This window comes from Podarcis erhardii, assembly GCF_964252035.2.
Source record: "Podarcis erhardii genome assembly, chromosome: 16".
NCBI lineage: Eukaryota > Metazoa > Chordata > Lepidosauria > Squamata > Lacertidae > Podarcis > Podarcis erhardii.
This window is the reverse complement of record NC_138514.1, coordinates 21,038,942-21,064,441: the sequence shown is the minus strand read 5'-3', so window position 1 is coordinate 21,064,441 and position 25,500 is coordinate 21,038,942. Positions and strand designations below refer to the sequence as shown.

General features: G+C 46.2%; 1 protein-coding gene across 1 annotated transcript in view; it reads right to left on the bottom strand.

Moving 5' to 3' along the window:
• NCAPD3 (non-SMC condensin II complex subunit D3) overlaps positions 1–25,500 on the bottom strand; it is a 46,202-nt gene that overhangs the window by 5,114 nt on the left and 15,588 nt on the right. The window contains exons 10-32 of the mRNA XM_081843055.1: positions 25,104–25,229; positions 24,698–24,950; positions 24,132–24,194; positions 22,982–23,065; positions 21,109–21,182; positions 19,111–19,245; positions 17,791–18,011; positions 15,257–15,452; positions 15,053–15,146; positions 14,785–14,900; positions 12,811–12,921; positions 12,320–12,434; positions 12,118–12,225; positions 11,045–11,283; positions 10,398–10,477; positions 5,718–5,855; positions 4,038–4,171; positions 2,882–3,081; positions 2,619–2,729; positions 1,547–1,723; positions 830–981; positions 319–446; positions 104–181 (exon numbers count right to left, since the gene is read on the bottom strand). Coding sequence (XP_081699181.1) covers positions 104–181; positions 319–446; positions 830–981; positions 1,547–1,723; positions 2,619–2,729; positions 2,882–3,081; positions 4,038–4,171; positions 5,718–5,855; positions 10,398–10,477; positions 11,045–11,283; positions 12,118–12,225; positions 12,320–12,434; positions 12,811–12,921; positions 14,785–14,900; positions 15,053–15,146; positions 15,257–15,452; positions 17,791–18,011; positions 19,111–19,245; positions 21,109–21,182; positions 22,982–23,065; positions 24,132–24,194; positions 24,698–24,950; positions 25,104–25,229 — 3,133 coding nt within the window. The remainder of the gene's footprint in view (positions 1–103; positions 182–318; positions 447–829; positions 982–1,546; positions 1,724–2,618; positions 2,730–2,881; positions 3,082–4,037; positions 4,172–5,717; positions 5,856–10,397; positions 10,478–11,044; positions 11,284–12,117; positions 12,226–12,319; positions 12,435–12,810; positions 12,922–14,784; positions 14,901–15,052; positions 15,147–15,256; positions 15,453–17,790; positions 18,012–19,110; positions 19,246–21,108; positions 21,183–22,981; positions 23,066–24,131; positions 24,195–24,697; positions 24,951–25,103; positions 25,230–25,500) is intronic.

The following is a 25,500-nucleotide window of genomic DNA, read 5'->3' as shown; positions in this document are numbered from 1 at the left end:
AGGGGACTAGGAGACCCCCGAAGCCAGCCCTGCCACATTCCCCTCAAAGTAGGGCTGCTTCCACACACCCCTCCATTAACAGACCACCTCTTCAGAAACTTACGCTCAGGGGTACTGATTGCTCGACCTTCCAGGGGAACGTTGGTTCCAGATGATGGTCGGTTTAGACTGGCCAAAGACACTAAAAGAAAAAGGAGAAGAGTGTTAGAGACAGTGACTATCCCCAGCAAGACACCTCTAGTTAGTCTGGATCAGGAACTGTGTGTACATTTAAGGTGGTTCTGAGACAGAATCTCTACCGGCTAAAGAAAGGCTCACCTTTACTGTTCTGCCTGCTCCCTGGAGATGTGGGTCTCCCGCCCAGGCTCCTGCTGCGCTGACTGAAAGCAGCCTCTGCGACCTTCTTAGCAGAGTTGAGGATGGCAATGGTATTCAAGGACCTGTTCCTAGGAAGGAGGAAAAGGGTAGAGATGTTGCTGGCGTTCCGGTCGCTGCAGAGTAAGCAAGCTTTAGAAGAGCATCTGCCGAGCATCACAAGGCGACAACCAATTGGACCTCTGGAAAAAGATTCCTTTGAACCTGCAGTTCAGTGCATTGATACACTCGATTTATAACCTGATGGTATGTAGACAAACCTAAGGCTAGCAGCAACCATCTCGCACGAAGTGTGACAGTTTAGCACACGATAAAAGCCTCAGTGTATAAGGCAAGCTGCACACAAATGCTGCCTGCGAAGATGCACAGAAGATACTCAGATTAAGGATTTGCTGAATCCCAGAAAAGCAGCAGAAGTACAGACAGCCCAACTTGAGTCCACAGAGTCCCATACCTGGCCTTCAGGATGCCTGGTCTGGGTGAAGTAAACCCAACAGATGCTGGAGAAGGAGGAGGTCTCAAAGGTGAGGCGGAGTCACTTGCAGCAGTTGCAGAAGAAGCTGCATTTTGATAACCAGGAAGTGCTTCTTTTTCCAAAGTAGGAGACTATGATTTAAAAAGGTGAAAATGGAGCAGTGCTTAAATTCCACTATGGCGTCAAACAGGGGCAAAGAGGGCTTCACGCTACTGTCAATAGGCTCACCCCAACTTTGCGATGCCAACCCCTCATCATTCCTGTGTTACAAAAAGAAAACGCAAGTTGGGTGTAAACTGTCTTAAAGTCACTTGTGGCAGAGTTGGGAGCTTTTGCCCTGCCAGCTTGGGGTGACAATGGGAGGGGACAGGACTAGGCTGGAAAACAGGAACAGCCAGTGAGGGGTTTCAACGTAGTTTAGCACAGGGGTGAGGAACTGTGTATCTCCCATCCCTCTGGGGTGCAAAACTTGGCAGATGAGTGAGGCTAGCCAACTGTCAATCTCCTGACATCAGGACGTCAGCTGCTCCTTGGCATGCTACCGCAAAATCTTGAAAAAGCAGCAGCTGGGTATGCCAGCAGGCGACAGTGGAAGAGGCTTGGGGACTAGCCTGTTGGGAAAAACAGGACTCACATGGCTGTGGCTAGCAAACACAATCATCACAAGCCCCTGCTTGGGAGGGTGGGAGTTTGTACCTGTGCAACTGCCAGGACATGAAGGGATCCTGCCTCTCTGGCCAGCTCCTGGTCTCGCTCAGACTCCATTTTCAGCTGCTCCTCATACTTCCTCATGTCGTACTCCAGCTCGGCGGCCAGCTGCTTGTCCATGGCAAATAACTCTTTGATTTCATTTCGATAATCTTGCATCACCTCCTGGAAGATGCAACAGAGAAGTCGGTGGTGGTTAAACTGGATGCCTTAGATATTTGTCATGGGCTGTTTTTAAGATCTATACCTGGTTGTTCTACTGTTTTACAAAATATTTTTGCTGTTTTTAAGGGTGTGCTTGTAAATCCTTTGGGATGCAGATGTGGGAGGGTATTATTTCATCAGCTATGCTTTCTGCTGATGTTCAAGTGAAGATCTTAAAGCTCCAAGTGGTGAAATGACCCTCTGATTTAAAGAATGTCTGGCCAAGATACTCAGGCAATAATACTGCAGCAGGGAAGATCAATAATGGCAGTTGGCTAGTGTGGAGAACAAGCAACTGAAGCAAAGTCCTGGTGTGTGTGCGTGCACACACATGTAAAGACTCCATAAGGAAGGGCATTATCTCCAAGTGTATTTTGTGCTCCTCACTCAACCTTCAATGTCCAACAATTGTTCTTTGGCCACTGTTACCTATGACACAGGTCATTCTCCCCTCCAGTCTATCAAGACACCAGAACAGGCTGGTGCAAACACTTAATTGTGCCTCTGCCAGGCCCAAAGAGCCTCCAGATCCTATCGAGAGATGCTACTTGTGGCATTTTGACTGCTGATCATTTAGCCCAGCAACATTAAACATGCCCCAGAGGCTCCTCAGTGTGCGTCCAGGCTCTCTTCCTCTACAGACATCCTTATCAGTCGCACAACCTCCAACCAGTCCATCATGATCTCCACACCTCTCTACCGCTCAGACCCCAGGACAGCAGGCAGCATGTGCCTTGTCACAATACGTGGCAACCAGGACTGGGCAACAATAACCACTGGGTGCAGGGAATGCCCAGGGCAGGGGGTTGCCCCTAAATCATGGGTTTAACTAAATGACCCTGGCCTGAAATATTACCCGGAGATAGTTCATGAGTTCTCTCAGAGCTGGAAGCCTGTTCTCCTCCAATGAGGTCTTCAGCGACGTGATGATCGGAATGACATTCTCAATAAAATTCCTCTTCTGAACCTGTGGGGGGTTGGATTGAGTAGAGATGGATTCAGTGGAATGGGGCTGCTTTATTCAAAACAACAGAGAGATTTCGCATGTTGCTAAGGGAGAGCACAGTGGTGTCACTCCCAAGGAATTTCCCAGACTCTCTTTGGAGCTGCTATACTCACTTGCGAGATCATTTTCTTCTGGGCCACCCGCACAACAGCGTTGGCAATGGCCAGCTGATCCTCATCCGGCTCAATGTCATCCTCTGGCCTGGATTTCATGGCCGAGAGCTTGATCTCCTTGCAGCTCAGGACCTCAAAGGTGTCGGAGAGCAGAGCGCTGGCCTCCAGGTCGAGAGGCAGGGCTCTGTCCACAAAGCAGGCTGGAAACAAAAAGGATGGAGAAAGTGGGACAAGTGGTTACTTCCAAACACCAGAAAAGTCCAACATTTTAAGCTAGGAGCAAAGTGGTCTTAGCTCTGCACAAGGCTCTTTGCAGTTAGGGACAGCTCACCTAGTCAAGCGGCTTCACAGGGAAATGCAAAATGAGGTTGGGGCTTGCTTTTAAACTCTTGTGCAAGGGACTCAAAGCACACATGCACACACAAGCATATTGGCACCCACTGCAAGGAGAGAGGAGCCTTGTTCTTATGAATGTGTCTCAACCAATTAGATGGAGATGAGAGGCTCTTGTGAGCAAGCCAGTGGCATAACCAGCCAAAGAAGTCTATCCAGCACATTCAGAAGAGTGAGTAGCCGCAAAAGCAGTCTAGATTTTCTACCTCATGGTGAAGGCCTCCTTTAAAAGCTCCTCCCAAGGATAAAATGAAGAGGGCAGTGACTTTCAAATAGCAACTCCCAGATATTTAAGCCAAAAGAGAATTTCCCAGAGCACCACTCTAAGCCTGGGAACAAGCACTGAGCACAGCCCCAAATCCACTACACAATGCCAGTTCAATCGCAGGCTCCTGCAACCGAACCTTGGAATTAACAAAAGAGTGTAAAATGTGCACAAGAGGCAAACAAACCAATACCTGCCACACAAGAAATGGAAAACTCTGCAACAATTCACAGCTAATACTAGCAGTCTGGAAATATTTTGTAGTATCCATGGCATTTTGGATACATCATCACAATAATCCTTTCAACAATGCTGCGAGAAAGGCTTGTGATCTTTGGAACTGGGCAACTTCTGAGCCACTCTGCAGGGGTGTCACCCAATAGGCACTGAACTTCATGCATAGAAGGAGTTTTGGAAGCCCCCCCCCCACACAAAATCACACTGTGAAATAACATTTCACACAGTGCCTTCCTTCTGTGTAAGAAGATACAGCCGTACCCAGAATGTTCAGGCTGATTTTGGTGGTGATGTTGAACCTCTGCTCATCGGTAAAGTGCTCCAGCAGGAACTTGTAAATCTCCATCCTTTTCTCTTTGTTAGCTTCGCCCTTCAGGGAAAAGAGTTTCTTCTCTCTGTAGTAGGTGAATGAAATTCATTGATAGCTAAGAAACACAAGTGCGTGTAAGCCACCCATCTATTCAACATTCAAAACACAGACATTAGATCTGGCATATCACTGAAGAGGGAGGGTAGGAAACAGGATTCGGCCTGTCGCCCCGAGGTCAATCATCTATCATTAAAATGGGAAACGGGCTTGATGACAAAAATAAAAATAAAAAATGTGATTCCTGCATTCACAGTACAATCATCTTCTCTTCTCTCTCTCACCCCAACTCTCACTAACCTACCTGCCACGTTCTCCTTTCCCTCCTTCCTGAGGTCTCCTCTTTCCAGCACCATCTCTGCAAGTCAGGGATGGGTGAAACTAACTGCCCGACGGATGTGGATGGCCTGGAGCTCCAATCATCCCTGACCATTAGCCATGCTGGCTGGGCCTGATGGGAGCTGGGAGCCCAACATCACCTGGAGGGCCAGCGCCACATCCCTAACTCTGGAGTCTCCTCTCCCTCTCGCAGGATTCCACAGAGCTCCCCCCACCTCACATTCCATTATGTCAGGGCAACAGGCAGGCAGCTAGCAAAATGTCAGTCCTCAGGAAAGGCAGAGCCCAAGTCTGATCAGGAAGGGCTTGGGCATTTTGAGAATCAGAGGTAAAGCAATGTCTCTTTGCAAACAAGCAAGGGCTGGGTTTATCCGGTATCGGGGCTGAAGCGCAAGCTTTGACCTCGCTGCGTCATTGGTGGCCCTGACGTACAGAGCTTGACTTTGCCCCACAGAAGCAAGCCGCAGCGCGCCTGGGAGAAGGCAGGCCAAAGGACGCATTAGGACAGAACTGCAACAGGGGTCACTTTGGCACCTCAGGATCCTGCTCACTAAAGATCAACTCCACAGCCAAAGTGCATCGCCTCAGTTTAGGGTCTGTTTTTCAGTCAGTCTACAGTGCAGCAAAACTTTAGAAACTGGCATTTACTTATGTATAAAAGGATGGACTAGCTATTCGCTCTGAGCCAGTTTCACCGGAACATTCTATGGGGATGTTTGTCAGTAGTATAGCATTGCAAAATGCTACTATGTGGGGTGACGAGAGGGGATTGTATCACTCCAGTCCTTAAAACACTACACTGGCTGCCAGTAATACTGGGCCCAAACACTTCACAGCCTCAGTGTCTCATCAAATAGCAGCAGGCGCCCTGCTCATTGCCCCATCAGTAGGGGCGGCTTGCAAAGCCTTGGTGCTGCTGCTCTATTTATGGAATTCTCTCAAAGATGAAATCTGGCAGTCCTGCATGCTAGCAGCGCTCAGGCACAAGTTGGAATTGACTCTGCCCAGCTGCTGTCCTGTGCTCAAACTCTGGGTGAACATGGCTGCTGAACTGCGGTTCTAAGGACTGAATCATTTTGTTGTTAGTATCCCCATGTCCCGTTGGCAAAAGGGTGGGATATAAAAGTGATGACAAGTGACGCTTTGACCGCAGGAGGATCCTGCTCACCGCTACATGCAACCCCCTCCCTCCCACCCCCATTCATGTTAATGAAAATAGCCACCACTCCACGGACCGCTCACTCTGGGGGAACCGGTTGTACTTCTCATGCCTCTCATAGCTGTTGAAGTGGAAGATGCACTCGATGAAGTGCTGGGAGAACATCAGTGGGTTCCTCTTCAGCAGGAGGTGCGCCAAGCAGAATTTAGCTAAGCTGCAGGGAGGAGAAAGGGAAAGCACGTCAGAAGGCCACCTCAGTGGCTTTGGTTTGCAGGCAGCGACTCGCTTTTTAAAACTACCTGGGAGCCATATTCTGAGCTAAGCATGGGAAGGAGGGGCCAGTTACATTGGCTCTGTCCTTCAGCTCATTGCCACGTGACCAGAGAAAGGCAAAGGGCTCCTTAGCCCCTTTTCTTCCCAGGGTGGAGAGAAACAGACGCTTTGGGCAATGTGAGGTACTCTTCCCTTCTGAACCTCAGTTGCTGGGTTGCCACTTTGTGTGTGTGATTCATGTGCAAGAGAGTATTAAAGAGAGAAGAGGAGGGAAGAAAGACTATGCCAGAGCCAGAATGAGCCCCTGGGCCACCACTTGCCGACTCAAGCTTGATCAGCAACAGGAAAAAAGTATTAATTGTTGTATCAGCAAAGCAACAGAATGGGCTGCCAAGGGAAGAGCCCAAACTATGATTGGAAATACAGTTTACACAGCCCTGATTAACAGGCATTTAACCCTTTTTCTTGTGACACAATCGCAAGATATGGACCAAAAGTACCTAAATCACATAAGGCAACGCCAGATTTGTGCGGAAGTCACATTCCAGGTTATTGTGCGCTTGCATGAAGTCGTGTGTGGTTGAAACACCCCATTCTGCCTCCCCTTTTTAGTGATGTATTTTATGACGTTTCTGGGTCACTTCCGGGTTTGTGCTACGTGCACCAAGCATGAATGTGCACATATCTGTCACGCTTAAATCGGAGGTTGCCTGTCCTGTACTTTTTTTTCTGTAGACTGGTGACATTTTGCAACGGACCAGCTGAGTGGCACAGAAGCCAAGAGAAAATGGCCTCTCTCAAAATGCAGCCTGGGGTGGGGGGTGGGGGAAATTGTGTGGTTCTTCTGATGGTGAGCTTTAATTCCCATCCGCCCCAGCCAACATGGCCAATGATGAGTGTGTTGAAGGGAACTACAGTCCCAAAGCTCTACATGGCCACGGGTTCCCCTCCCTTGCTGAAGCCCACCTCAAATCAGAGTGGTGCTTAAACGTCACAATGTTTAAGAAACACGGGGTCTATTGTTACACCGCTCCCTTATCCAAGACTCCTTTGAAAAGCTTTCAGGGCCCATCCTGCAATTTTGCTTCTAATTATAATTCAACATAATTAAAGAGAGAAATAACTCAGTTGAACAGTAAACACCGACAGTAATTACAGTGTTTGTGATAATTAACCAGCAGTCATTCGTGCTAGCAAGATCTTATTAAGGAGATCTGGTATTCCCGGCCTGAGACACAGCTTGGAATCCACAATGACTAGGGAGCGTTTTTTAATAAAATTACTCGCTCCCTACGTGTGGGCATTTATTGAGAATACCCCATTAATAGCCGGGCAGCTTTTAAATGAAACGTTGATGCGCTCCACAGGAAAAGGCAGCTCACTGCTACGGTCTCAACGCTGTAACAGGCTGCTGTGGAGGAGCGAATGGGGGGATGGGGAAAGCTCTGCATTGAAGAATGACTGAAGTACAGATAAGTAAAATTAAACTCACACAGAGTCAAAATGAATGCATAATTAAGCTCGCGGAATATATTGCCACAAGGCGGGGGCGATGGTGATTAACATGGGTGGCTTTTAAAAAGCATCAAGATCATTTTTTAGAGGGACTGTCTGTCAACAGCTATTAGCCACTGCCACTAAATGCAACCCTCAGAACCAGAATACCAGGAAAGGGCCCCAGGAGAGCATCTATTTCACACACAGAAGGCCCCAGGTTCAATCTCCAATGGCATTTCGAGTCAAAACCGGGAGAGACTCCTGGCCTGAAACTGCAGAGAGCTGCTGCCAGACAATATAGACCAGGGCTTCTCAAACTTGAGTCTCCAGCTGTTTTTGGACTACAATTCCCATTAGCCCTGACCGCTGGTCCTGCTGGCTTGGAATGATGAGAGTTGTAGTCCAAAAGTGGCTAGAGGCTCAGGTTTGGGAAACCCTGATATAGACAATACTGAGCTTAATGAACTAATGGTCTGACTTGATATATGGCAACTTTCTGTGTTCCTTTTCAAGTCGAGGATGCTGGGGACAAACTATAAGAGAAAGTGCTTGTCTTAATCCAGAAGCACCTGGCTATCTGGTGTGTGTGTGTGTGTGTGTGTGTGTGTGTGTTGTTATTATTTTTTAAATAGAATGCTCAAGCTCATGGGCAAGGAGTCTTATAGATACACCAGTAAAAACAGTAAGGGGGGGTAAGATACTGAGATAGACTTTAAACCAATTTCTTCAAATAAATCCTGCAGATTTAACCCCCAAATAAGCAGGCTATCTAAATGCAGAAAATCTGCAAGGATCTAAATGATGACAGGGATTTCAGACTCAAAAGAAGATGCAATATGGATCAGCAGCAGCTCACACCGATATGCCCAAATTGCATCTTCTGCTACAATTAATGCCTGGCATAAGGCACACAGTGAGCTTAGGAAATGTCACATTCTGATTTGGGATCATACAGAGAGGTCTAGAACATTCACCTTATCTGGTTGAAGGCATTTTTAATGGCCGAGCTCAAATGCTTCCATTTAAAAAATAAAAAAATTAAGAAGAGATTATTATTTTTGAATCTGCGGAAATATAGGATACAAGCTAGTTTGGACAGTACCTTTTGAAAAAACAGGTACTTTTACCATGTAGTAAGTTTTAGAAAGCCACAGAATTAGACTACACAAAGAGTTCCGTGACTTCCGAAGCTCGCTATTCTGTCAATGACGGACCTGATAAGAAGACATAACCTGAAAACATTTGGGATCCTGATTGTCTTTTTGGAAGCACAAGAAGACAGCCACCATGTGGTGTGAGCCGGAAGTGGATAGTGTTGGTCTCAGGAAAGATAGGTTCTTATTTGGTCACACTGTACACCTAATTGTGCAGCAGACCTTTTTCAGTCTAGGTGGTCTTGGGCAAAATCTGTACCTGTCAGCCTAACCCCAGGGTCGAGATGGGTTAACCCAGGGAATAGGGAACCTGTGACCCTCTAGATCAGACATGGCCAAACTTGGCCCTCCAGCTGTTTTGGGACTACAATTCCCATCATCCCTGACCACTGGCCCTGTTAGCTAGGGATGATGGGAGTTGTAGTCCCAAAACAGCTGGAGGGCAAAGTTTAGCCATGCCTGCTCTAGATGCTTTTGGTACTCCCAGCCATCCTAGCTATCATCGTCAGTGGTCAATGATGCTGGGAGTTGGAGTCTTACAGATCCCCCATGCCTAAGTTAATTTCACCCAGAGCTTCCAGGTGAAAGAGACACAACATTTAATAGTCCAGATCAAGTAGATTAAATATTTTTAATCAGGTGAAAAAAGGTCTCTTAACAGATCAGACAACAGATCTTTTAAATCATTTAAGGACAAATACTGATTTTAAAAAAGAGTGGAAAAACCATCTCAGAAGAGGCACCATCTCTTTGTGTCTTCTAAAATGATGAGTGTGTAAGATGATGCGTGTATTTGTGTGTGTGGCCTAAAAACAAAGAAAGGATTCTTCTGGCTCCTGGACTAGTGTTTTGTCTGCAGTGCAAGGTAATTAATCAATTACAATTAATTGACTCAGATTTCTTTAATCAGGTGACCAATGAGTAGTGTCCGTTTTTACCCTCGAAACAGAAAGTGGACACACAGAGACATAAACAGCTGTGCAGAAAGCACATTAAAGGATGATACAAGACTGCCACCAGCTGGAGAGACAGGAAAAATGTGACACCAACTGCAGGTGCTGTATGAAAGCCAAAGGGCAACAAGGTTGTCCCTGTTAGACCCGTATTTTAGGACAACTTCTTAAAAGCCTGGGAATGAGTTTCAGAATTAATCTTAAGAAAGCATACATGTGGGAAATGTCAAATTGCCACTGACAATCCCAAAAGATTTTCCAATCCCAAACCCACAGGAAAGATTTTAAAACATTAAGCAGACTTATAAACACTTTTTTATGAAAGTAAGAGACACACACACGCTCACCCGCCTACTCACAGCTCCCCATTTCCCAGCTGATGTGAATGGGCCTGGTCCATCCCTGCTCATCAACTGACTGAAGAGGGGGCAATTTGCATTGCATCGGGATGAAGTTTAAATCTCTCCACCCACCCAATGGCTGTGCCTACTCAACATATTTTTCTTTTGCAAATGCAGCCAAAAATTAGGTTAAGGCCTTTTGTTCTTGCTCCTTTTGGTGGAGAGGAAGGAAAGAACACCTGAATGGGTGTTATCCACACCTGCTTTGTAAGGACTAACAAAGACATCATGAAAAGATAAAACGATGGGAAGGGTAAAATAGTTTCTCCCCAAGTCTGTGCTTGCTGAGCGGAACTGTAGACGCCAGAGCTTTTATTTAAAAAATGTTTTCTACTTTTCAGAGTTGTTCTTATAAATAACCAAGTGGGAACGAATTGCAAGATTTCCCCCATCATTCAGACATAAGCAAAATGCGGAAGCAGAACCAGGTTTCATCCCTTTTAGGACTCCGGGGCGGGGGAAGAAGTGATGGTGTTACCTTGCGATCTCCTGATATGGGTCCACCAAAACACTGACAAATCTGAAGAAGAGGGATCCTTTCCATTTCACAAATTCTTCCTATGCAACAACAAAAGTTGGGAGGGGGAGAGGATGAGCGTGCTTCAGAGGCTTTCCACAGAATCCACAGCATGCATACAAGTCTGCTAACATCCACCGCAAATCCTTGATGTGCAAGTTTAATGAACTCTATGACCCATAATTACGTAAAACGAGCAATGGTTGTATATCTTCACCTATTCTCTCGTTCTTAGTCTGATGCCCAAATTATTCTAGTTTTGGTTGCCAAGGGATGAGGTGCATAGAGCAGCAAAGCCCTACTCCCATCTACTGGAAATCACATCCCTGCCCAGATTCCCTCTCCATTTTATCTTCCCAGGGACCTTGTGAGATTAAGATGAGAGAGGAGACAGTGACTGTCTGAAGGCCATATTTTGAGCTTCTGAGGTGGTGGTGGGGAACTGAACTGACATCTGTTCAATCCATCTGCTACACTAAACTGGCTCTCCTTCACCATCCTAAGGGCTGCAAACTTAGGGCCTCCTGTTGTGACATGCCATCCTTGACATCAGAGCCAAAGTGCAGCACAACAGAGAAGACCCCAAGGCCAACCTGTGCTTGACTCACCTGCAAGAGGTTGGTAAGGAGAATGAGCGTCTGCTTCCGGATCAAAGGTTCTGGATCCTTCAAGCATATGGCGACATCGGGGATGTACCTGTCTACCTTGTTGGTGTAGCGGATACAGAGGTCACAAATCACGATGACGACATTATTGCGGACAGCCACGTCCTTGGACAGCTCTAGTTCTCGAACCAAGGCGGGAATGCATTTGTTTGCCAGGTCCTCATGCTGGAGGCAAAGCTTACCTATCAAAGAGCAAGAAGCCGGGAGGAAGGAGGAGGATTAGGCTTGAGCCACTGGACTGATCTCTTCCGCCTGTGTGGCAGGCCCAAGCAAAGTGACGCGGAAGCAATCGGAAAGAGAAATAATCCTCTGTAAGAACAAACGGGGGAAGGGTGGCTCAAGGGCCGAAGGGAGACCCTTGTGTGCAACCTGCAGTCCCACTAGACCAACACACTGCCATCATTAAAGACAGTCAACTGGCTCAAGACTTAACCATTTCTAGTGTAAACTCACAGAAATCAATGGGACTTAGATTAGCCATGGTTCATTTAAAACCCATTTGATTTCAGTGGTTCTACCCAGAGTATGACTAAGTCTCAATGCCTACCATTTCCAACATCCAAACTCAGCTGCTTAGTTTCTCTGGGTAGAAGGAGTCTATAGCAGGGGATATTTTAAACCGCAGTCCTGGCAGGGGTGGGGGGCAAATGCAGCTCCCTAAGCCTCTCCCCAGACTGCATCTCTTCCCAGCTTTGCTTTGCACTCTCCTTGAGTGTGTTTGCCTAGCTGAAATGTGTTTTTGAACTCTGATCATGCCCCCTTGCTTGCCTGCATGGAGGATTGGCTGGGGGGGGGTAAGTACACCCACACACCTACTGCACATAGGAGAAAAACCTATCAACTTTCCCCTCTGGCCCCATCCACACTGGCATGGAGCTCTCAGAAGGTTATGCAGCTCTCGAGCTGAAAAAGGCTGACTGGCCTGGATATATCACCAAGGTTTACTGGGGAAGGATGAGGAGAACAAGAAAAGATGGCACATGGTAAGGAGTTCTTGTGCAAGGGAGAGCTCTTACCTAGCGTAATGAATGCGTGAGCTCTGACAACAGACGGAAACACAGAGTCTCTGAACTGGGACAATGGTTGAGATGGTGGAAGGTCCTCGCTACTCCCAGAGCTGGACGCTAGGGAAAGAACCACGCCAAAGTTAGAATGGGGCAGCCAAAACTGGGCAGCTACCCTCTAAAAGGGCACACCAAAAGAAGAGGAAGGCCTTACCTTCGCCCAGTGTGTCAGAACTAGCCAGGATGGACTGTATCAGTAAGAAAATGTGTTTTTCCACTTTGGCGGGACAGAGCTGTGCAGCCTCACCCAAGATAAAGAGATGTCTAACCTACCAAAAGGAGACCACTGAGAGTTAACATACTGTACAGAACAACTCTAGTGAACTGTGAAGTTTCTAGCTCCGTCACATCCCTTGTTTAAGCTGTAGGTTGGTGCTGCTGAACAAAGGAAGATGTTAGAAACGCAACATTTAAGAACCAACAGATACCACCCACCCTTTGAGGATGAAGAAGAGGGTGAGGGAGGCAGGTACAGGGAAACACCAGGGCCTGCTCTAGTTGGTCGGCTCCTTTCTCCCCGCTCCCAATTTTGCATGTTAGAACATTTGCCTTAGTACTTTAAAACTGTAAACCACCTTGGGTGCTTGGGAAGAAAGATTGCATATAAATGCAGCTAATAAATAATAATAGTCTGGTCTCACTTACCAAGGCATCTTCTTGTAGTAGCTGCTCTGCTCTGCGCTCTTGGAGGACTATACTCGAGATGAAATGATCACACGTGGCTACAAGACCCCCAAATAAGTTGTTCAGCATATCCTGTTCAAACATGGAGACACCTTGATTTAATTCTTTACTAAGGAACCACTGTTGCTTCTCTCCCTCTCCCCTTCTCTCCCTCCCAACATGTAAGTTTCTCAGACCACGACGCTGAGAAAATCCCCTGATTACTCTTAAAAAGTCAGCAGTTTTTCCTTTGATGAGAAGCCTCTTCCAGAAGAGAACAATGCGGGTTTATTTTGGAAACCCAGCTGCAGGGAGCGGGCTAAATTGTCTTAACAGACCCTTTCCACAGTGGCCAAAGAATCATTATGCGGTTTTTGAATTTTCTGGCATTAATGAGACCTTTCCACATCAACTCCTCTGCCAAGAACACCACACCCCCGCTTCCAGCAGTTATTGGGGAACGTGTGAATGATTCAAAGGGCTCTGAGAAGTATTTTAGGGTATACTATTTTTTTTTTTGTAATGTTGGGTGCTGGCCAGACCTCATCACTGCTCCTTGGTAAGCAAGAGAACACCCAACACTCCTCTGCAGTGATAGGAAACTGCTTTATATCAGGCCTCACCCAGTAATAATAAACTGAGATAGGAACAAGGTCTTTGCCCATCCACACAGCCCCTCTCTTCATGGCATAGGAGCCAACTCCTAGGGGCCGTGGGGGCTTTGGCCCTTACAATAAAATATTTGAAGGCCCCCCCATTGTCATTCCCATTCAAATGGTGTGTGATCACTGCATCATGTGATCAATTATGTGTGGTGGGGCTTACCTGGGCCCCCACAACATTTAATTTAAGTTAGTACCCCTGCATAAGCAATCAAATGTGGAAGCCTTTCATTATTGCTCTGGCTATCTCCTGCTTGGATGACTGCAATGCAGTCTATGTGCACTCTATGTGGGGCTACCTTTGAAGGTGACTCGGAAACTACAACTAACCCAGAATACGGCAGCTAGACTGGTGACTGGGTGCCACTGGAAGCATATAACACTGGTCCTAAAGGATCTCCATTGGTTCCCAGTACATTTCCGGGCTGTTGATGCGGTCCTGTATATGTGAAAAGAAGTCTCCACCCCCATCTTTCAGCCGGATACTGAGGTCCAGCTCTGAGGGGCTTCCGGCAGTTCCCTCATTGTGAAAAGTGAAGTTACAGGGAACCAGGCAGGGGGCGTCCTGATAGTGATACCCACCCTGTGTAATGACCTCACATCAGATGCCAAGAAGGTAAGAAATGATCAGACTTCTAGAAGACCTCTGAAGGCAGCCATGTATTGGGAAGTTTGTAATGCTTGATGTTTTTATATTTTGCTGGAAGCCACCCAGAGTAGCTGGGGCAACCAAGTCAGATGGAAGGCATATAAGAAATTTATTATTATTACAGTATCATCATCATCACAGTATTATTATTATTATTATTATTATGGACATAATCTTCCCTTTCTTCCAAACCAGGAAAAGATGGCTAGCAGTCTCAAAAGTGTACTATTAAAATCAACTTCCATGCTTCCATTGACCCAGCCCAATCTTGAGTGGCAGCATCTCTGCAGGGTCTCGGGCAGGTGGCCCCCACAGCACCTGCTAGCAAATCTTTTTAACTTGGCAGTGCCAGGAATTGAAGCAAAGCAGGCCCGCTCCGACTAAATCCTGGCAGCTGCTAATATCAAAAGGGGCAACTTGTGGTGTCGAGAAAGCAGTCCTTCAGGGAAGCTGATTGGCTACAACTGATTGCACTGCTGAGAAATCCCAAACAAGCTTCAGAAGAACCCCTCCTCTCAGTAGGACTCGCCACTGCTTCTCTCGTGTGTTACTAAGCATGGGGAGGCAAGCATAGCTCAAGGACAGTTTCAAGAAGGGTAACCAGTGGGGCGTTCAGTGCTTAGAAGGCAGATTTCTGAGCCTCACCTGGGTCTCCTTTGGGGCATCTGAGGAGGCAGTGCAGAGCTTCTGCAGAGTCTCTATGGCTGGGCTAATCGCCTCCAGAGGACACTGGGAGTCCTGCAGCCAACATTTGATATCATCTGTGGGGGGAAAGAAGAATATCAAGCAGCTTAACATGAGCTGGTGAGAGAGGCAGACAGACCAGACGGTTAGTTCAGGTGACAGGTAGAGAGCTCTAGGACAACACGAAAACAGAAGATGGGTAAAGTTGGCTTTTCAAATGGACACTCACCCATCAGTCTGCTTTGGCTGCTGCTGGGCAGGTGCTTTGCAGTGTTCCCAATCACACATAGGATGTGCACCATGGTCTGCCAGCAAGCACCAGGCTCCCTGAAAGAACCAGAATGTTCAAGTTGCAAACAGCCCTGGTGGAGTAAGACAAAAATCGTTCTCTGAATGACACACAGGGCTGCCTCCCACCTGGGCCAAGTCACACTTGCCTGCTGATACTGTCCCAAGCTTTAATTATCTTGGTGTAATCTAGCTTGGGTGAAGAGCCGGAGACCTTTGCCAGCAACATCCAAGCAGGAGCAGCACGCTCAGTTTCGGTATGGGAGACGACGCTGCTAACAAACACGGAGGAGAATTTCCCCTGCTTCGACCATATGTGGAAAGCTCTGGTCAAGTAGCGGCTGAAAGACAGGACAGAAACAAAGGGTGCTTAGTGGTAGCAAAAAAATGGCCATCTTCGGATGAACTGCCTTAAACTGGGCTGTCGCATGTCATCCTCACAGCCACCTTGTAAGGTAGACTAGGTTGAGAAATGCTGGCTAGCTTTACAGACAGCAAGAATTGGAACCCATGTTCCTCCAAATTCCATCTGCTATACCACAATAGTCTAGAGGCAGTCCTAAGCCATAGTTCACTCATTGCAAGAAGTGAGGTCACAGGGACCAGGCAGAGGGTCTTTTCGGTAGTGGCACCCGCCCTGTGGAATGCCTTCCCATCAGATGTCAAGGAAATAAACTGAAGACATCTGAAGGCAGCCCTGTACTGGGATTTTTTAAAATGACTGATGTTTTACAATTTTTCATACATGCTGTATAATACCCAGATGGGTGGGGTATAAATATAACAATGACAACATTATGCACAAGCCTCATGCGTTCTCTGCTCTCCTTCTCCGACACAATCACCCAACTTGCTTGGAACATTTGACTAACCACAGCTTGGTGTTATGCCTGGATGGCAACAATGGTTAAGCCAACCTCAAACTTTGGTTTACAAAGGTGGCCTGTTTAAACCAGGTAACACACAACTGTGGTTAACTGAAAATGGAAGCAAAGTTTCTATGCTCCTCATTGCTGTACCGGAGGAAGGGGGCGAGACATCATGTGAGCACCCAAGACACATTCCCATAATAACAAGACATCATTTATCATTATGTCTGAACACAGTCATTCTGCTTGCCTGGTACTACCATGGCAGCAATAACTTGCATATGTTTTAGATTCCTGGAAACCTTTACCAAAGCAGATGGAAAATTAAGAATATTCAAAAACATTAAATTCAGAACAGCAAACCTACAGACAGCTTTCTATCCCACCCCACCTTAAATATGAAACATATTTGTGACTAAGAGCAGGTTGGACCTGCATCATTTCTGGCCACCAAATATCTTACTTCTCTGTGCAAAATGCTCCCCCGTTGTGGCCCAAATGAATTTTAAAAATTAGTAATTGACTTATGTTTCCCCCAGTTCTAAAGAGGGAAAGGGGAAGAGAGGTATAGAGGTGCTTTTGAAAACGCAGCAAGCAATATAGAAATGCCAATTATACCACGCAAGGCCCAAAATTGGGACTTGTGACAGTATCACAAATTCCACCGCGGCACGACCCATGAGCAAGTGATCTATTTCAGTAACTGTTACACGCTGTTGACTAATAAAACATACGCTGCTTTTAATCAGCACACGTATTCTTGTCATTCTAAAAGCATCTCCTCATCCCTTTTGAGGTCTCTTACAAAAGATGGAATCAAAGCTTAGTCAGACAAGCAGCATATTGCGCTCCAGAATGAAGACAAATGCCTCTTTCTTAATGAATGATAGTTGCCTTTCTCATTTGCATGCTTCCGATTATCATTCCACAATCTCTGCACTCAAAAGGGCTACATTAAGCAATAGGCAACTAGTGGCCCAGAGGTTCCCTATACAAACACCACCACAGACCCAGATCCCAAGAGCCTCTCACTTATCTGGGTTCCACAAATTTTGACTGGCCTTGGCAGCCAACTAGAAATGACCCTTTCTCAGATGGAAGCCGCTTGTCCATCTCTTCTGCTTCTCAGTTTGAGTTCAGGAAGCCTGGAGTTTCGGACTATGGGAAAATGATTCCTGCAACCACACAAGCTCCAGATCTTTGGTTCCCCCCTCCAGAGATGGCCACCAACCTAGATGACCTTCAAATAAGACTAGACAAATTGATACATGATAAGACTTTTGATGGCTACTAATCATGATGGGTATGGTTCACATGATGGTTCACTGTCAGAGAAACTATAAACTGAATACCAGTTTATGGAAAGCGCAGGAGGGGGAAATGCTCTCGTGATCAGGTTGTGGTTGTGGGTTTCCTACAGGCATCTGGCTGGCCGCTGTGAGAACAGAATGCTGGACTAGACTGATCACTGGCCTGATCTAGCAGGCTCTTCTCATGTTCTTAAGGGGACACATATCCGTTATCTTCCAATAACTGTACATCTGCCATGCTTGTTCTCTGTTGCTCTGCAGGACAGGACTGGAGCTAACTGGTGGAACTTGCAAGGAAGCAACTCTTGGCTTAACATTAGAAGAAAATTCCTAACAATAAGACCAGGTGAACAGCCGTGGCTCAGTTGCAGAGCATCTGATTAAAGGCAAAGCGGTTATATTCATATAGTGCCAAAAGTTGAAAATGCATGACAACATGAGCGTAAGATTATAGGTGACGCTCCACACAGGGATAGCTCTGCATGTGCTACGGACTATACCTCAGTTCTTGACTCTCTTTTGTGAAGTGCATAAGGAGGTCCCAGGCCAACACTTGGCCTCTGTCCTCACGGGAGAACTTATTGCAGTGCTTGATAGGCTGCAGCAAGAGCCGGTCCAGTAACTCCAAGGCTTTCCCCTTCACCGAGTCCTCGCAGTCCATGACGACGGGAACAACACCCGTCAGCCAGGCCTTCTGTATCAGAACATTGTCTGGCTGAGACTGAAAGGAGACCGATAGAGATCAACTGATCACATTAAGACAGACATTTCAGATAATGAGGCATCAGAAGCAGGCAAATGATCACAATGCTCTTCAGCTAATCACAGGTTGCCTGAAATGGTACAAGGATGAGCAGCCTTGAATTTTTACCTAAACATGGGCTGTCCTGCCATTAGAGCAAAATAAAATGGGATAGGGCAGCTTGAAAGCTTTCCGTTTGGTTCCGTCCTCTTTGATATAAGGATATACAGAACCAAAATATGCTTTAAACCAGGGACCGGACTGACATTTAACTTATCTACTGTTTAAAAATCCATAAGCGCTAAGAACTTTGCATAGAATATAAAATATTCATTAAAAAATTTGACAAAACCAAATGTTAAAAGGAAGCTAACATTAAAATATAAGCAAACTCATATGTAAATACACACATAATAAAATTCAAACACATATTAAACTTGTTTTGTTTAAGCAAGTCTGCCCAGACACACAAGTCTTTAGTGGGTGTTGAAAACAATACAGTGAAGGCATCTACCTAATAGCAATGGACAAGAGGGTCCAAAGAATAGGAGCTTCCACGGTGAAGGATCTCTTCTTTGAAAAAACTTGTGCGGTCTATTCTGTTTTTACACTAGACCTCTAAGGTCCACCCATCAATGTTTGGTGTAAAATAGTGGCTGGGGGTGATAGTGATGGCCATGCACAGAATCAATAAACAAAGTATCACCAAAGTCTCAATTACAGTGGTACCTCGGGTTTCAGACGCTTCAGGTTACGGACTCCGCTAATCCAGAAATAGTACCTTGGGTTAAGAACTTTGCTTCAGGATGAGAACAGAAATCGCTTGGCAGCGGCGCAGCGGCAGCAGGAGGCCCCATTAGCTAAAGTGGTACCTCATATTAAGAACAGTTTCAGCTTAAGAACGGACCTCCAGAACGAATTAAGTTCTTAACCCCAGGTACTACTGTACTCATCTTTCATTAGTGGAGAATTAGTACTGCTCGGGTGCTGCATTCTGAAGTTGTAGTGATTGGCTGCTTTTTTTTTGTAGTTCTCATACACAGCCACATCCAAGAGCAAAGCCAGCAACTTCTCTCACCAGTAACAGGTCTGTGATACACTGCAGGGCTTGCTTCCTCACAGAGACGGCAGCATCACGACATCGATCCTGGAGCGTGCCCAAGTCTTCCAAGGTGCAGGAAATCACATGGTGCTTCAAGATGCTCATCAACACCTAGGGATCGGACAAGTACACATCTGTCAGAGATGGGGGAACCTCAGGCCTGGAGGCCAGATATGGCCCTCCAGATCTCTCTATCCAGCCACTGGGTCTCTTCCCAGGCCACACCTCGCACCAGCCTTGCTTTGCAACCTCATTGAGCATCTTTGCCTGGTTGGAATGTATCTCTGAACTGTGAGAATGCTTCTTACTTGCCTGGAGGATAGAGAGGGGTATGTGAATTGGAGTAGAAACTAGCTCACTATACAAAAAAGAATGCCAGCATTTGTTGCCCCGCCTATTTCCACCTTTGGCCCCACCCACTGCTGCCAAAAGTTTGTCAGGAAGGGAAAAGACCTGGCCCCAGTCCTTGCCTTAAGTGACAGACACACACTGAGGGATGTCAGGATCATCCCAGAGCTTTGATCTGGAAATTTGGGACAGGCTGTCTTGCCAAATTTGAGACCCAGATTCCAAAGCCATCATGCTAGCAGTCTTTGGTCCCTGGATGGTGGCCACCCTCGGGGGAGTCTGGAACAAGCCAATTATTCCAGCTACAGAAACCTACAATATTCAGCACAACTGATGTCTGTGCAGTTCCACATTCAAATGTGTGCCAATTCATTACCTTCCCACACAGATTCATTATGCCACTATAAATATTCTAAACATGAGGGTTTAAATGTTAAAAAGTGATTTATTCAAGCTTACATATTTCATTACACAGTAATAAATCTCTCAGCAGGAGATCAAGTATTTGGCCAAGTTAAGGTCACATTTCTCAGGTCATTCATCATTCGCTGTCACTGTCAGGGACGGGAATCTTCTCTCAGCCATTATCAATACCAATCTAAGATAATTTGATTTATTTAGAAGTATAGCCCTCCCTCTCACAGTGACTTTGGTGCGGGTTATGTATGCTTCCAATTCTGAATTAAGGGAGGATGAAGATGGTGGCCGAATGGAGAGAAGTACCAGAACTAAGTGGTAGAGCATCTGATCTCATGGAGAAGGTCCCAAGTTCAGTCCCCAGCACTGATTGCTTTTGGGTTTCTTTTGTTTTTTAAGGATCAGATGACAGGTGATGGGAATGGCATCTGCCCCAAACTCTGGAGAGCTGTTGCCGGTGAGAGGAGACATTTCTGGTCTGGTATAAAATAGCTCACTATGCCTCTAGCTTCAAAAAAAATAATGCACACACATGCAGTGGGAGGTAAAATCCCTGGTACCTCCAGTTAAGAGCGATCAGAGCGCATAGCTGAAAAAGACCCTGGAGAACCTTCTGCCTGTCAGGGTTGAATGCACTGTGCTAAGTGGGCCAACTCTTGAAACCACCAGAAATACCTTGATCTCAGTTATGGAGACAAGTGAGACCTGCAATATTACATTAGTGTTGAGCGCCCCTGCTCGGTGTTCCAATTAGCTATGCCTTCATCCACGATACTCCACTCCCCACCCCTGAGTGTTTCCCACTTCTAACAATCTGCATTCTGTGGCTGCTAAAGATGGATGCTGTGCCCCCCCCCCCCGGGCTGTGTGGGTTGTTGTTGTTGTTGTTGTTTTAAGGGAGGGAGATTACCTCTCTGAAGGGGGAAGTGTAATTTAAAACTTTTTAAAATTTAGTATTTCTGCAAAAACCACAAACACTCTAGTACCTCTCCACTTGTTTCTTAGCGGCCTCATTTTGGTTACAATCCTTTTGGCACTCACTGACTGAGCTTGCTATCAGAGGGAGCCATTATATTGAGAACGTCGCTTCTGGGTACTGTGCAATTTTCCATGTGTTCCTTTATGATTCATTGCAAAACTGGCTACTTTTAAAGAATACAGCTTTGTATTCTTTGGTACTGGGAGCACAAAAAGAAGACAGGAACATACCTGGAGGGCGGATTTCCTAACGCTTGGATTGTCATCCGCAGCTCTTAGCCTCAGCATGACCATGATCTCTTTTCCTGTTGCAATGGGGTGGGAGAGAAGAGAATGAAGCTCTTAACTTTTTGATGTATTTTAAATTGCGTACACAGTATGCTTCTTAAATTGTAAGTGAATAATAAACATAGCAAACAATAACAAATATGGTGGTGGAGGAGAAGAGGTTTTGGAAAGATCGTATGCTCAGCAGAACATTGTATGGATTTAGCATTCTTATAGAGCGCTTCCAGTACTCAAGAGGACTTCACATACATTCTCTCAGTAATTCCACAACAGTTGCAAAGGTGTTATCCAATGAGAATTGGAAGGGGGTCGAATTGACACCACACAGAAACATTACTCCTGTTTCTCAGGGTGGGCCCCCACCTGAGGATAGGCTGGGTTGGAAAATGAGCAAAAGGCTTGGTCATGACAGTGCCACCCTACAGGGTGAGATGTGTAAGAAAACTGGTTAAAATACTCCCCCCCCCCCAAAAAAAACCCCCAACAACAACCAATTGCAGGGCTCTGTGTGCAACTGCTTCCTGGATCAAGTAGCGGGGCTTTCCCCAGAAGCAGCTTCACAAAGGTAGAAAATATGGGTCAAAGGCATTTACACCAGGTTGCTGGGACCCACAAGTGAGTGGAATTACTGCTGCACTCAGGGAGTAACAGTGGGAAAGGGCTATTGCCTTCCGTCCGTGTGAACTGGGGCTCCTAGAGGATTTCAATGCAGAGTCTTTGGAAAAACAAGATAGTAGATTAAGATGGGCCTTTATTCTGACCCAGCGGGGTGTCTCTTATGTTCTTTGCCATACTGCTATGCACATCAGACTAGCACATGAACTAGCCCTATGCAGGTGGGCCTGTCTCCTCTCTCTCAGCTATCTTCCTTTATTCTTCTCTTCTGAAAGTCTCCTTCAATTGCCCTTTACAAGCTTCTTCTTTGGGGGGAGGGGACTTCAAAGTTTCCCACCACCACCACCACCACCTTGGCTTCCTATTGGCCGAGAACTGAGTTCTATCTTGATGCAGTGATGCTCCACTGCACCATAAAAGTAGACCAGTATCATCACTGCCATAGTAAAAAGAGGAGCATGGAGCGAATAGGGTCAGGACAGAGATACTGACCTGCCCGAGGCCATTTAATAAATCTGTGGCTAAGGGGAGAGACCTGAACCTTCCCAGTTCATACAGGCATGCGCTAGCTAGCTATCCTCACACACAAGCCACCTTTTCAACTCAGAAGTGCCCAAGGCAATATGCATAAAGAGAGATAAAAGAGGCACTATGCGCATCCAGCTCTCTCTCCTCTCAAAGATAACCAAACATTACAACAACTCGCATACCACACACACATAAAGTCGAAAATCAAGCAGTCAGGATTCTCTCTCATCTCTTCCTTGCTCACCTGTTAATCAGCACAATCCTAGGCCTACGCAGAATTATGTACCACTGAGTTTAATGGGGCTCACTCCAAAATAAGGGGGGGGGGTGCAGGATTGCAGCAAAAGTGTCCAATCATCCAACCAGCGTGGGCGAATGATTTTAATAAAGGGTCTACAATTCCCAACTTTTTCATAGAACTACAATTCCCAAGGCTCTTCATTCACACATACAATTGCCATGTGGGCCACACGCAATTTCTACATAGATCTGCCCCACAAGTAACCATGATATAATGTGTGAAATCTTCTTCTATAAATAAAGCTGACAATATTCTGTACAGGTAACTATTTTCTTAATTAAAAAACAACAACCCTGAATATATTGAAGATGATCAAGTAGGAAAAAGTGAGTGAATTTTAAAAAGGAAAACCCAAGAATGGGTCCAGCATACCATCACACTCAGTAGTGTTGCGCTCTTCGGTCACCTCTAAAGTTTTGAATGTTGGGAAAGTCTTCAGACAATGGCTGGAGGAAGCTTTAGTAATAATAACAACAATAATAATGGTTACTGAACAGAAACCACACCTAAGTATCAGGATCCATTTACCCATAACCAAAGAGTTGCCCAGAGATCAGACTACCAAGAAAGAGATTTGTGAGGTCACTCTAAAGCTGTGATGTCATAATGACCCAGCAATTCAAGGAAGACAGCTTGGAAGGAGAAAATAATAAAGATGTGGATTATCATTCATTGGCTTGTCTGCTACTTTCCCCCCCAAATAACTCCATGGTACATTCATCCTGTATCAGAGGCAATATACCTCTGGATTCCAGTTACTGGGCAGAGTGGGAGCAGTTGCTGTCATGCTCATGCCCTGCTCATAGAGTCCCCCATGGGCATCTGATTAGCAACTGGGAAAACAGGATACTGGACTAGCCAGGCCTCAGGTCTGATCCAGCAGGACTCTTATGTCTTAGACAGCTGGTGGGCAAGTGATTAGGGACAAAAATAAGGGTCTTACTAAACAACTCACCCACCTGTCTGGGATGTCAACTCCAAGGGTGACCAATTGGTGAGATTGTAGCCTTAGGATTATAGCCTTAGCCAAGGCACATTCCCATAATTAAGAGTTAGGTTTCTTTGTTTGTTTAATCTGTGTCCTGCCTTTCTACCCAATGGGCTTGCTAACAGCATTAAAAGTAAAATCCAAAATCACCAAAGACAACGTGAGAACAGAGGTACAACAAGACATCAATAAATTCAACACAGTTGAACACTGGCTATAAACAACCAGTTGATCAAGCGAGCTGCTTGTTGGTATTAAGGGGAATGGAGAAGGTTCCCTGAGCAAAGAGTTTCTGACAGACCTCTCTTTGATTCCTGCTGAATGGATTTCTGGCATTGATAGAAACAGAGAGAACTCTTCTGAAGATCTGGGCAGGCTTGTATGAGACATGGCAGTCTTTAAGCTATCCTCCTTTCTCTCCACCAGGAGTCATTCCTAACAGGTTCAAGCATTTATTCCAAGTTCCTCTGGTACATTACAAGAACAGGCATGGCAATTTTGAAAGGGTTACCAGTATCTGGTGGCTTGGCTCACCTTCTGTGTTGGTTACGAATGTCTTTGCAGGCATGTTTGAGTCCTGTACTGTAGAACTAGCAGCTGTAGGGGCAAGTAAAAGGAAGATGATTAAATGCAATTTGGCAGCCAAAGGCTTTACACACACACACACACACACACACACACACACACTGTCTGAGGATAGCTCACACGAAGCCGAGGAGGGGTTGACAACTAGCAGCCTCTGAGCTAGATCATGCCCAGCTCTGGACCTTAGCTCTACAATCAACTGAAGCGAGTCAACACAAGAAAGGAAACCCAGAGTGCCAGTTCTCTCTTGCTGCATTGAAGAATCTCTTAGTTGGCAGCCCTTCTTCCAATGAACTCAGAGCTGTGCACATGGGGTTATCACACTTCTCAATCCTCTCAACAACCCTGTGAGGTAGAATAGGCTCAGAGATACTGACTGCTCCCAGGTCATCAGTGCACTTCAGGACAAAGCAGGGATTTGAATCTTGGACCCTGTTAGTCTAACGTCCCACATTCTGTCCGAAACATCATGAAGCCTGTTGATGATCAGCACTCACTTCCCCCACCATACTTACTGCCCTGCATCAGCTCCTGGATGTTCTCTCTGTTTAGTGTGGATTTCGCTTCGAGACACTGAGCAAAGCTTGAAAGTGCCTTGCTGCGGACAGTTGGGGCTTTGTCCACGCACCGCCCCAGGACCATGGTCTGCATTAGGAATTTGTGTTTCAGAAATGCCTGCTGCTCCTCAGACAAGGTGATGTCCTGCTCCCGCTCTGCAAGGTCCAACAGGGCCAAGACCACATCAAGAGCAAATACTCTGTAGGAGGCCTGTTGGAAGAAGAACCCCAAGATGCCATGTAGCTTAGAAAGCAGGGCACCACTAGTCACAGGCTAGCTGGGTGTTCAGTTTATTGCTCGCAGCATGTCAGGGATGTTGCTGGCTCCCTAAAGGGCCAGTGTTCAAACCACCACTGCCCTCACCTTGTCATTGAGTGAAAATTTATACAGCCAAGCTATGAAGTCTGTGTGCTCTGCACAAGGGAATTTGTACAGCAGTTGCGTCACAGCCAATGCTGCGTATGTTCGGTATTCAGACTTATCAGGAACCTGGAACAAATGGAATAAAGGAAATTGTCAAGGCTAAGTGAAGTCAGGTGATCCATCATAATTGCTGCAACTTCTGGAGCAGGGTAGCCCTTGGATGAGACCCAGTGCAAGTGAGATCCCTGGCTTGACAACCAATTAAACCAAGGGACTGGCCTTAGGCTGCCAGATACAGAGGCTGGGGGAATCCTAAGGAATGCAATGTGATGTATTGAATGACAGCATAGAGTTGTGTTGCATCATAAAGGCCTGCTGAAAAAAATTATGAAATTCA